This window comes from Colobus angolensis, unplaced genomic scaffold (genome assembly GCF_000951035.1).
Source record: "Colobus angolensis palliatus isolate OR3802 unplaced genomic scaffold, Cang.pa_1.0 Scaffold402, whole genome shotgun sequence".
NCBI lineage: Eukaryota > Metazoa > Chordata > Mammalia > Primates > Cercopithecidae > Colobus > Colobus angolensis.
This window is the reverse complement of record NW_012117400.1, coordinates 892,902-904,987: the sequence shown is the minus strand read 5'-3', so window position 1 is coordinate 904,987 and position 12,086 is coordinate 892,902. Positions and strand designations below refer to the sequence as shown.

Here is a 12,086-nt window from a genome sequence, read left to right as displayed (position 1 = left end):
AGGCTGCCTGGCCGCGCGCGCAGGCGCAGGCGCAGAGGCCGACAGCACCGGGCTGCTAGCGAGTGGTGACCCCCTAGACGCCTCGAGCCCCGCCTCTGGGAGACGCAGGCTCCTCCCCGCGGAGCGAGAGTCCGCGGAGCTACTCTCAGACCCGCGGGAGGGCACCTCCGGTCACCCGAGCTGCAAATCCCCGCCGTCCGAAGAAGGTGTAGCCCCGGGCTGGCGGCCCAACGTGGCTTAGGCCAGGAACAGCCGGCAGCGCCCGCCAAGCCCTGGGCTAGAGACGCCTGCGGGAGTTCACGTGGAGGCGCCGGTGTCTGAGGTCTGAGAAGGCAGCGGCCACCGGAAAAGGTGCCAGTGTTTGCAAAGCCCGATCCACCGACACCCCAAGGAAATGCTGTGCACAAAATTCCAAGGGGGCCTTTTCCAATAGACGCATGAACGGTGTTTGTGTCTGGATCGTCCAGCCTCCTGGGATCCATTGGGAATCTAGCTTCTGCTTGCCTTTCCGGCGCTACGCACAGTAGGAGCCTAACAAATGTTTGTTGAATAAATGTTGAATATCGAACTCATGTATTTACCATCCCATTTTTCATTCGTGCCTTCCACAAGCAGGAAATGGCGCATCAGGCTTAAGGGACATAGAACCCCAAAAGGACTCCCAAGCTAGTGACAGTCACTTGAGCCATTCTGATACATTCAGATCATTGCTACAATTTCAGACAGCTGGCGATATGGAGAGGCAACAGCTACTGCTCCCTAAACCCTTCTACCCAGGCGCCTTGATCTCCGGATGATGTGGAAGTCTCCACCTCTTACCCCCACCCCACACACCCAGTCCGGCCTGGGTCTCCTTCCTCAGCACCTCCTGCCTCCACCAGGCTCCCCAAGTCCTCTCTCCATCGCAGCTGGGTTAGTTTCCTGGGGCTACTGTAACAAATGACCACAAATTGGGTTGCTAAAAACACCAGAAGTATATCTTCTCTCAATTCTGGAAGCCAGACACCTGAAACGGAGGTGACACCAGGGCTTTGCTCCCTCAAAGGCTCTGGCAGAGGATCAGTTCTTCCTTGCTCTTCCGGCTTCTGCAGCCTGAGTTCTGCCTGGGCTTGTGGCCCCGTCACTCCAATCTCTGCCTCCATCTTTACATGGCCTTCTCCCTGTCTTCTCTTATAAGCACATCTGTCACTGGATTAGGGCCCACCTAGATAATCCAGGAGGAGCTCATCTTGACATCCTTATCTTCATTACATCTTGCAAAAGTCCTTCTAAATAAGGTTACAGTCACAGGGATTAGGACATGGACACACCTTTCGGGGGCTGCCATTCAGCCCACAATAGCAGCCGCCAGAGCCAGCTTTCTAAACGGCGAGGCTTAACAGGTCCTGCCCTGCCTGACACCCTCCAGGGTCCCTTCACCCTCAGGAGAAAATGTGGGGCCTTGGCCTCACATGCTGGTCCTTGCAGAGTCACCCTGTCAACTGACCGGCCTCAGATCTCACCACTTTGCCTCATGGCAGAGACCTTTGGCAGGTCCCCTAAAGGTTATGGCCTCCCAGCTGAACGTCTCTGCACCTTTTCTGCCTGGTGAAGGAATTACTGCTCCACTTCCATCACCCAGCTTGCTTTTGTCTATATGTGCACAGGTGTGCACGTGTGTGTGCATATGTGTGCGTGTGTGAACTGACTCAGGGTCCCCAGCTCCCTGTGCTGCTGACACCTGCCACACCTTGAGCACTGTGTCTGTCCCCAAGCTGTGAGCAGCCCAACCCTCTCCCCAGCCCAAGGCAATGCCCAGAGGGCCCACCTCCCCTCAGCCCCGTTGGTGGAGGCCAGGTCCTGTGTTCCTCCAGACAGTGCCCTGGGCTGGACCAGCCACAGCTAGATCTAGAAGGCTCAAGCCCATGTTCCCTAAAGCAGCTATGGGCCTTGGAGAATCAGGCTGCTGCCTCTCAGCTTCCCCCTACCACCACATCTGTGCACACTACACACACACACACCCATGCACATGCATCACACATTCCCCCCACATACACACATGCACACGTGCACGTATGCAACCACCCCAAATCATACAGTGCTTCCCTCTGGCCCCTGGTGGCCCGCCTATCCTCTAGGCGCAGCTCGAACTCCTCCTTCTGCTCTGGGCCTTATGTGCTGAGAAGAGTCCCAGCTCAGCTAGTAAAAGGTGCCTGGGAATGTGAGCCAAGGGAATGATTCAATGAACACGTGAAGTTTAAAGCCCTGGGTCACCTCGGCGCGGTGGTTGATAAATGAATAATTCACTAGCCACCAACTGGAGCCAGCAAACCTTTAGGCAGCACCTCCTCTCCCACTGGCAAGCCTGTCCCCATTGTCCCAAATGTGGCATACCCCGTCTCATCTCCCCTGGCTCAGATGGTGAGTTCCTTGAGGGCTGAAGCCTGGTTCTCAACCCCAGGCTTGGCCCTGGGGTTGCCAGTCACCATCAGAAACACGATTCTGTAATATTTGCCAGCGCTTCCTTAGCTAATCCTCACAATGCCCATACATTGATTAAATCACAGCCTTTCCCTCACAATAGCACTATTATGGAAAAGAGTGAGTGACTCATTTCAAGCAATAGGACTCGGTCTGAAGATCAAAGGATGAGGCAGAGAAAGAGGGAAGAGGCATTTGGGGTCCAGAAGAGAGGCTGTGCACAGGCAGGGCCACGGGAAAGCCTGGGTTGTCTTCAAAAAGCAGGGGCAATTTCCAAAGCACCTAACCTGCCCAGGTCTTCATCCTGGCAGCCTCATCAAAGTCCAGGCCTGCTACTTGTCTTTAGAAACTCCTCACTGGCTGGGAACCTCCTGCCATAGTCACCTATCCACTGTGCCTTCTGAGCCAGCTCCCTCTCACCATCGGCAAGATCCACAGCCTCCATCTCTGTTCGCCCTCCCCGCTCCCCACTGCCTACCCACCCTTCATCTTTTTGTTTACTGATTGATTGAGACAGAATCTCGCTCTGCCACCCAAGCTGGAGTGCAGTAGCATGATCTTGGCTCACTGCAACCTCCACCTCCCGGGTTCAAGTGATACTCCTGCCTCAGCCTTCTGAATAGCTGGCATTACAGGCCACGTGCGCCACCACACCCAGCTAATTTTTTGTATTTTTAGTAGAGATGGGGTTTCACCGTGTTGGCCAGGCTGGTCTCGAACTCCTGACCTCAGGTGATTTGGCTACCTCGGCCTCCCAAAGTGCTGGGATTACAGGTGTGAGCCACAAAGCCTGGTCAGATTATAACTTTTTGGTGAATCTACTGCCTGGTATTATTTTCTTTTTCAGAGACTCGAGTAACCAGGAGCTCAATAGAGTAATTGAGCAAGCTCTAAGCACGCACGGGATCTTGGGTGTGACCAAGTTGGACCTAGGGAGAAGTGCTGCCAGTCGGGCGTGAGGGCTGGAAAATCTAACCCAGCAATAGATGTGCGGGAGACTAAAACCAGATGAGTGGGTGCCAGGGCCAGGGAGGGATCACAGGGAGTGACTGCTGATGGAGACAGGGGTGACAAGGATGTTCTGGAATTAGATAGTGGTGATGGTGGCACACCTCTGTGAATACATTAAAAGGCCATTGAATTGTATGTTTTAAATGGGTGAATTTTATGGTACGTGAATTATATCTGAGTAAATCCATTATTTTTTAAAACTACCACATGCAATCGTGCCACTGAGGACAAAATCTTCTTATGGGGAGAAGGGTTTCATAAGAAACCCTTATGAAACCGGAAGAGCTGGGAGACTGGCCAGCAAAGAAAGTCGGAGGGCAGAGCAGCTGGAAGAAGTGGGCAATGTTACGGAGCCAGGAAGCTCTCAGAAGGGCCAAGTGAATGCAAGGACCTGAGAAACCCAGGGTGTCAGCAGGACAGCCACAGCGAGGGTGGGTGGCCGGGCTGTCCCGGAACTCCTGATAGCCCAGGGACGACTCCTGATAGCAAGTGTGGGCTGTACCCTCAAAGTCCTGCAACAAGGTCAGCGAAGTCACCTCTGAAACAAGGCTCCACTGCGATGGTTGAAGATGGAGGATCCTCGTTGTGGGATGCACGGCAGCCAGAGTGGGAGCTGATGGAAAGACCTCGGCCTGAACTCTGTCTCCTAGGCAGCCCCTGAGCCCCTCCTGTGATGAACAACTGGCTCCCTGGCTCAGGACAGTGAAGGCTCCTGCAGCAGGAGGCACCTTGTGGAAGCTCCTGTCCCACAACCCCATAGGGACTCCACTCACAGCCACTGGTCCCACTGTGACCCTCTCGCTGGAGCAAAGCAGGAAAGTCACTGGCAAATGATTTGCAGTTCCATTCTCATACACAGAGAACTCTAGAAGTTTCCGCCTGCCCCAAAGAGCAACACTGTGCTTTTCCTATCCTCCCCCTAGGACACTTCAGCTCTCCGGCTCCGTGCCACAGTCTGTCTCCAGGGACCTTGATCTCGCTGTCCCTCGCATGTCACACAGGTCCACTCTATCCATGACAACATGCTGACAGGATCTGGGGATCAGGAGCAAGTGGCTGAGGAAGGGAGGGAGGGTAAACATCAAGGTATCAGGGAGAGAGGAGGGAGGCCTGTCTATGAGTTACTCAATTGTCATGCATTAATGGGGCCCTGAATGTGTTATTTTCCTAGGGGGTATTTGTACAAAAGCATCAAAGTGAAGATGTATTTGTTTCCCGTTCATGGTCCCCCCACCACCACCCCAAATGCGCTCTCTTGCAGCTCTGGAGGCCAGAAGCCTAAGATCCTGGTGTCTGCAGGACCCTGTTCCCTCCTCTGGAGGCTCTGGGGGAGGCTCCTCCTTGCCTCTCCCAGTTCCTGGGGAATCTGGGTGTCCCTTGGCTTGTGATGACACCGCTCTATTCTCTGTGAATCCACGTGGCCTTCTCGTCTGTGTTTGTGACTTCTTTTTTCTTATAAGGACACCTGTCATTGGATTTAGGGCCCTAATCCAGATGATCTCATCTCAAGATCCTTAACTTAATCACATCTGCACAGGCACTTTTTCCAAATAAGGTTCCATTCACTGAGTTCAGAGGGTCTGTTTGTTTGTTTGTTTTTGAGGTGGAGTCTCACTCTGTCACTGCATGGTGACCACTCTGGTGGTGTCCTCAACCTGCTGAGACCAGTACTTGTCCAGTTCCTCTTGTTTCTTCCAAGCCAGCTTGTCATATTGGGCCCGGATGTCTGCCATGATCTTGGCAAGGTCCTGAGATTTGGGGATCTACCTCCACAGTCAACTCAGAGCTGGCAATCTGGGTTTGTAGGCCTTTTACTTCCTCTTCGTGATTCTTCTTCATGAAGAGCAGCTCCTCCTTGAGGGCCTCGATCTCTGTCTCCAGCTGCAGCCAAGTGACATTGGTGTCATCAATGACCTTGCAAAGCCCATGGATGTCGTTCTCCACAGACTGGCGCATGGCTAGCTCTGTCTCATACTTGACTCTAAAGTCATTAGCAGCAAGACGGGCACTGTCGATCTGCAGAACAACACGGGTATTGTCCACAGTATTCGCAGAGATCTGAGCCCTCACGTCCTCCATGGTCTTGAAGTAATGGCTCCAGCCTCTGTCCTGGGGTCCCTTCTTCTCCAGGTGCTTCCGGATTTTGCTCTCCAGCTTCTGGTTCTCAGTCTCCAGGCTCCTCACTCTGCCCAGGTAGGAGGCCAGGCGGTCGTTCAGACTTTGCATGGTCTCCTTCTTGTTCTGGATGCCTCCCATTCCTGTCAGACCCCTGGCCATCCCCGTGGCCAGGCCCCAGACCCCATGCCGCCCTGGAAGCTGGTGGAGCAGCACACGGAGATCCGGGAACCAGAGGCCCCAGCACCTGCATAGATGCTAGCCACACTGCTGACCAGTCAGGCACCATAGCTGGGCACCTGGACAGAGCCCAGGGACTGGTAGTTGGTGGAGAGAAGGTGGAGCAAGTGGTGAAGCTCATGCTGTCCATGGGGGAGAGCAAGACGACAGGACTCGAGCTTTGCCAGCAACCAAGATGACAATACTCTCTAAATTGATTTACAAGTTCAATGGAATCCTTATCAAAATCCCAGCTGGCTTAAATTAAGAAAGAAAGAAAGAAAGAAAGAAAGAAAGAAAGAAAGAAAGAAAGAAAGAAAGAAAGAAAGAAAGGGAAAATCCTAGCTGACTTTTGTGCAGAAATTGACAAGCTGACCCTAAAATGTGTGTGAAAATGCAAGAAACTCAGAATAGCCAAAACAATCTTGAAAAAGAATGAAGTTATTTTTCCTGATTTTCCAAGACTCACATTTCCTAATTTCAAAACTTACCACAAAGCTACAGGACTCAAGTCTGTGTGGTACTAGCACAAAGATAGTTATAGATCCATTGAACAGAATTAAGAATTCGGAAATAAACCCTTACATCTATGGTCAACTGATTTTTGCCAAGGGTGCCAAGACCATCATCAATGGCAGAGAGAATAGTCTGTTTAACAAAAGGTGTTGGGACAATTAGACATCCACAAGCCAAAGAATGAACTTGGACCCCTAGCTCAGACCATATACAAAAATTAACTCAAAATGGATCATAAATCTAAATGTAAGAGCTAAAACTATAAAACTCTTGGAAGAAAACGCAAGAGTAAATCTTGATGACCTTGGCTTAGGCAATGGTTTCTTAGAAAGGATGTCCAAAGTATCAAACAAGCAAAGCAAAAAATAAATTGGAAAATGAAAAACTACTGTGCTTCAAAGGGCACCATCAAGAAAGTGAAAAGACAACCCACAAAATAACAGAACCCATTTGCAAATTACATAGTAGCTGATAATTGACTTGTAGCTAGATCATAGACAGAACCAATGCAACTCAATAACAAAAAGAAATAACCCGATTAAAATTAGGTAAAGGGATTTTGTTCACCGCTGCTGTGCTCACGTTGCTACTGTGGTTCTGAGGCAGCAGGAAGAGATGCGGCCCCTGGACGTCGTCGAGCTGTCAGAACCAGAGGAAGTGGAGGTGCTGGAGGTGGAGGAGGATTTTGAGCAGTTTCTGCTCCCGGTCATCCATGAGATGCGAAAGGACATCGCGTCGCTGACAAGCACTGGCCAGCGTACCTGTGGAAGCAGAGCACGCTGTGGAAGATGGGCAATATGCTCATCCAGATCAAAACCCAGGTGGAAGCTTCGGAGGAGCATCCTCAACCACCTCAACAACCCGGGCAACGCAATGGAGGGCAGGGTGGCCAAGAGGTGCCAGAAGGCCGAGGAGAAGGCCAAGGAAATGGTGAAGATGGCAGAGATGCTGGTGGAGCTGGCCCGGAGGATAGAGACGAACGAGTTGAGAGCACGGTCGGTGGTTTACAGCCAATGGATTCTGGTCATCTGGTGGAGACTGGCTGACACCCAGGAGAAGCTGAAACCAGAGAGCCTTTGGTTTTCTCTGTTTTCCTCTGTCCACGCTCTGTCCTCACTCACACTCAGTTCTCTGCTATGGTCTGTGGTTGATGAACTCAATATGAGTTTTGATTGTTAGCGTTTTTGTCTGGGGAAGTAAGTTTGTTTGGAAAATGCTCTCTCATACAGGAATGAGGACCTAGACCACGCTCTTGCAGCAGTCACATTTGTTCCCGGGCTTTGGTTGTTATTTCTAGATGTTTGAGGTGCTTTGCTCTTTCTTGTGTGATCTGATAGCTCCATGGAACTTTGGGTCTGTGTGTGGCACATGAGCCTCACAGTTGGAGTTCTCCAGCTCTGGAGGGGCTGAAGGAGCCGCAATAATTCTAGAAGATGACTCCATACAGCAACTACTGAAGAAAGGACCAGACTTCAACTGGGAATGTGGATGGGCTGACCTGGCTTGGACTCATGAATCTGGAGAAGAGCTGGAGAATGGAGAGTATTATCTGTATTTGAAGACTTTAATTTCTGTGTGAGACCAAAGGAGGAGTGATATATTTTGTTCAAAATTTAAATTTTATGTGGTACACTATCTGATCTAACCTGTCTGGTGAGTTTGTTTGGACAACCTAATTCAGCTTTATCTGACATGGAACCTAAAATAGAGGATGAGATCTTGATATTCTGTACAAGTTGATGTAGTACCCTGATGCATTTCAGGGACTTAGCATAAAATGAAAGAGATTTGCAAAGACCCTTGAGGAGCTGGGGGATGAGAGTGTGGAATTGTGCGTTGGACCCTAAACTGGAGTGGAAGAGGCATCTTCAAGGTTCATACATTGTCCAGCTATAAGTTCATTTGAGTAGCAGACCTGATAAATATTTGGGGTAAAAACCCTACCATGTTTTTTTTTAAACTTACCATATTAATCAAAGTATTCATTTGCTTGAAAAGAAAAAAAAATTGGGCAAATGATCTAAACGGACATTTCTCAGAAGACTATGTATAATGTGCCATGAGCACATGAAAAAATGGTCAACAGCACTAGTCATTAGTGATGCAGATCACTAGAAAACACAAATCAAAACTAGAATGAGGCCAGGTGCAGTGGCTCATGCCTATAATCCCAGCACTTTGGGAGGCTGAGGCAGGTGGATCACCTTAGGTCAGGCATTCGACACCAGCCTGACCAACATGGTGAAACCCCGTGTCTCCTAAAAATACAAAAATTAGCCGGACATGGTGGTAGGTGGCTGTAATCCTAGCTATTCAGGAGGCTGAAGCAGGAGAATCGCTTGAACCCAGGAGGCAGAGGTTGCAGTGAGCTGAGATCGTGCCACTGCACTCCAGCCTGGGCGACAGAGTGAGAGTCTGTCTCAAACAAGAAAAAAAAAAAAACTCGAATAAGATACAATTCACACCTGTTAGGATGACTAATAAAATTAAAATGGAAAATAACAAGTGTCTGTTTGGAGAGGATATGGAGAAATCAGAACCCTCATACATTGCTAGTAAGATGTTCAATGGTTATAGCCATTTGGGAAACTAGTCTGGCAGTTCCTCCAAAGGTTAAACATAGAGTAACTATGTGACCTAGCAATTCCACTCCTAGCTGTACAGCCAAGAGAAGTGAAAGTATATGCCCACACCAGATAATTTGCACGAATGTTCATAGCAGATTTATTCATAATAGCCAAAAAGCAGAAACAACTCAAATGTCCATCAATAGATGAATAAACAAAATGTGGCATATCCAGGCAATGAACATTATTCAGCCCCCAAAAGCAATGAAACACTGGTCCATGCTGCAGTGTTGATGAACCTTGGAAACATTATGCCAAGCCAAAGAAGCCAGACACAAAAGGCCACAAAATTATATGAGTCCATTTCTATGCCAGATTGGAACAGGCAAATCCATAGAAAGGAAGACAAATGGTTGCCAGGACTTAGGGGGAGAGGAGAATGAGGAGTTAGTGCTTAGGTGATACAGGGTTCCTGTTGGGGTGATAAAAACGTTCTGGAATGAGATCGTGGTAATGGTTACTTAACTCTATGAATATTTTTCAAAGTACTGCATTGTACACTCTAAAATTTTTTGTAAAGGCAGAGTTTGCCATGTTGTCCAGGCTGGTCTCGAACTCCTGGACTCAAGTGATCCACCCATCATGGCCTCTCAAAGTGCTGGGATTACAGGCATGAGGCACCATGCCTGGCGTGTATACTTTAAATCGGGAAACAGGGTGAAGGGTACATGGGACCTCCCTACACTGTCTTTAGAACTTCCTGTGAATCTATCATAACTCAAAATAAAAACAAGCCAACAACAAAAGGTGTCAGATGAACTGGGCTCATTCAGGTGTTGGCAGAATTCAGTTCCCTGGAGCTAGGCCCTCCTTTCACCTTCCGGCCATCAATGATGCCAAGAGCTCTTCCCATCATCTCTGCATCTTTCTGACTTCGGCTTCTGGCCTCGGCCAGTGAAGCTCTGCTTGTATGAGCTCATCTCCCTATGTTAAGGTCAACTGATGAGTAGCCCGAATCACATCTGCAAAGTCCCTTTGGCCATGTAATGTAACATACTCACGGGCGTGACACGGGAATGAAGGTCATGGGGGCCGAAATTCTGCCTACCAGAAGTTGATTATTTCAAAGCTATTTGGGATGGAGAATCCCGAGGATCAGTGAGGAGGTGGATGTTGGGGAGGAGGAAGAGGAGATATCAAGGAGCTTTCCCAAGTTTGGGCCAACCGGGTGGGTGAAGGTGCCAGTCTCCGAGATGAGGGACGGGTGTGGGAAGAAGACGCGCTCCATTGTGACACGTGGAGTTTGAGGGGCCTATGTCTTCCTGGGGATTGTCCCCTAAGGGAAAGGTCTGGACAGCCATAAAAGGGACTGAGGTCACCCAGGACGAGGGTGGCGGGTGAAAAGGAGCAGCCGGGGGCAGCGGGCCGCCGCGAGCCCCTCCTGGGATCTTCCACCCCAAGCTCAGCCTGCGATTCTCTTCCTGGACCCCTTCTCCTTCCTCTCCAAAGCCCTCCCTGGAAGGAGCCCCCCATGCTGATCGCAGCTGCCGCTAGGGGGCAGAGCCGTCTACATCAAAAGCCACCCTGCTCCAGCGTGCGCGTGCGGGGAGGTGCGCGAGCCCGTGTGCACGCACGGCGGGGCCTCACTTGACGCTGAGTCCCGCGAGCTAGGCTCGCCACCCCCAGCACATCCCCCTGCTGCTGGGAGCCCCAGGCAGTCCCCGGCCAAGGGGTTCCAAAAGGTCCCCTCTGTTGGGGACTGGGAAGCAGGCCCTGCCCCAGTGCCCCCCAAAGCGCCCGCCCTCCCCTGGTGTGGCTGGAGAGGGGTCTGATCCGGTGGGGCTGAGCCCGGAACTGGGTCTCCTCCTCCGGGCCCGGGGTTGCGGCTGGGGGCGGTTACTGCCCCTCCCCACCTCAGCCCCGCACCCTCCACGCTGTGTCTCCGGCATCGAAATTCACAGCAAAATACACAACTAGTGAAGAACTGGGCTCGGGTCCCAGAAATAGGCTGCCCTTTCCAGAGGGTGACGGGAATATCCTCCCTGCTTCCCGTTGCCATGGTTTCCGCTCAGCCACCAGGCAGCCTGTTGCGCGGCAGCCATTTGCCGCGACGGGATGCTGCTGCCGCTGGTGTGCAGCAGGCCGCCACGCGAGGAAGGGGACAGATTGCCCCGGAGACCCGCCCGCCACGGAGAAAAGGCCACGGATCTAAAGACATCGGAGGGCGGCTACGTGGGCCAGATGGACAAATGCTAGCGTCAGCAGCTGTCTGCAGGGGCGCCCTTGGCCTGGGCGCTGGACCTAGGCCATCAGGACTGGAGAGCCTTCTTCTCTTCTGGCCAGAGAAAGAGCAAGGGGTAGCTTCCTGGCAGGTTCGGAGCTGGCACAGCACAACAGAGCCTAGAAAATCACTAGCAGGGCTGAGCTCAGGGTTCCACGGCTGCAGGCTTCCTGTGGGACCCAGTCTGCTCAAGGACTCCCTCACAGCCCAGTGCTTTCTGTTCACCCCAGGGTGCTCCCCGCCCAACCTCCTAGCCTCAGTGAGTGGGAAATGTCTGTGCTGCCCACTTGTCCTCAAATGCCTGTCCTTGCTCAGCTGCTCCCTGCTCTGCCCCATCTGGAGGGGACAGGGTGAGGAGGCACCCTGGAGGCCTGACCCCAGCTTGGGCAACACAGCCTAGTGGGGTAATCACACCTGGGCCTGCAGCCCCTCCAGCACTTCCTGGGGCTGTGCCGGCCATTCCAGACCATTCCTGTTGGTGGAACTCATGACAGGGCTTGTTTACGCCAGTCACTGTGTTCTGGCACCTCCCCCACCCCGATCATTAACTTTTCTGGTCCTTTTCAGTTATTAAAATTCAGCCCAGACTCACATCCCATGGGCCTCCCCTCCCCATCCTTGGGGCTGGAATGGACTGGAATGGAGAGGAGGTGGCCTGACCTCCCTTCCCTCCCTTCCCACCCTCCCAGGCCGAGGCAGGCAGAACTTGTGCCAAGGTGAGGGGGTGAGAGGGGCCCCATCTTTGCCTGGACTTTTTGATGCCTGCCAATGGGGTCACCCTTTTCCGAGGGCAGACTCAGCCCCCTCCTTGCTAAGGCTAAAGACCCGTTGGGATTGGGAAGCCCTGTCCTCTCTGGGCCCCACCGGTGTCTACGGGAGCCCCTCAGACCTCTGGCTCCCACACCTTGTGCCCCCGG

The 12,086-nt window shown here is 51.8% G+C and overlaps 1 protein-coding gene and 1 pseudogene across 1 annotated transcript in view; one reads left to right on the top strand and one right to left on the bottom strand.

The window, feature by feature from the left end:
• FAM58A (family with sequence similarity 58, member A) overlaps positions 1-716 on the bottom strand; it is a 12,211-nt gene extending 11,495 nt beyond the window's left edge. Inside the window, exon 1 of the mRNA XM_011955855.1 lies at positions 582-716. Within this exon, the coding sequence (XP_011811245.1) occupies positions 582-627 (46 nt within the window). The 5' untranslated portion in view covers positions 628-716. The remainder of the gene's footprint in view (positions 1-581) is intronic.
• A 6,220-nt stretch (positions 717-6,936) lies between these two features.
• Positions 6,937-11,144, top strand: LOC105521656 (annotated as a pseudogene).
• The last annotated feature ends 942 nt before the right edge of the window (positions 11,145-12,086 follow it).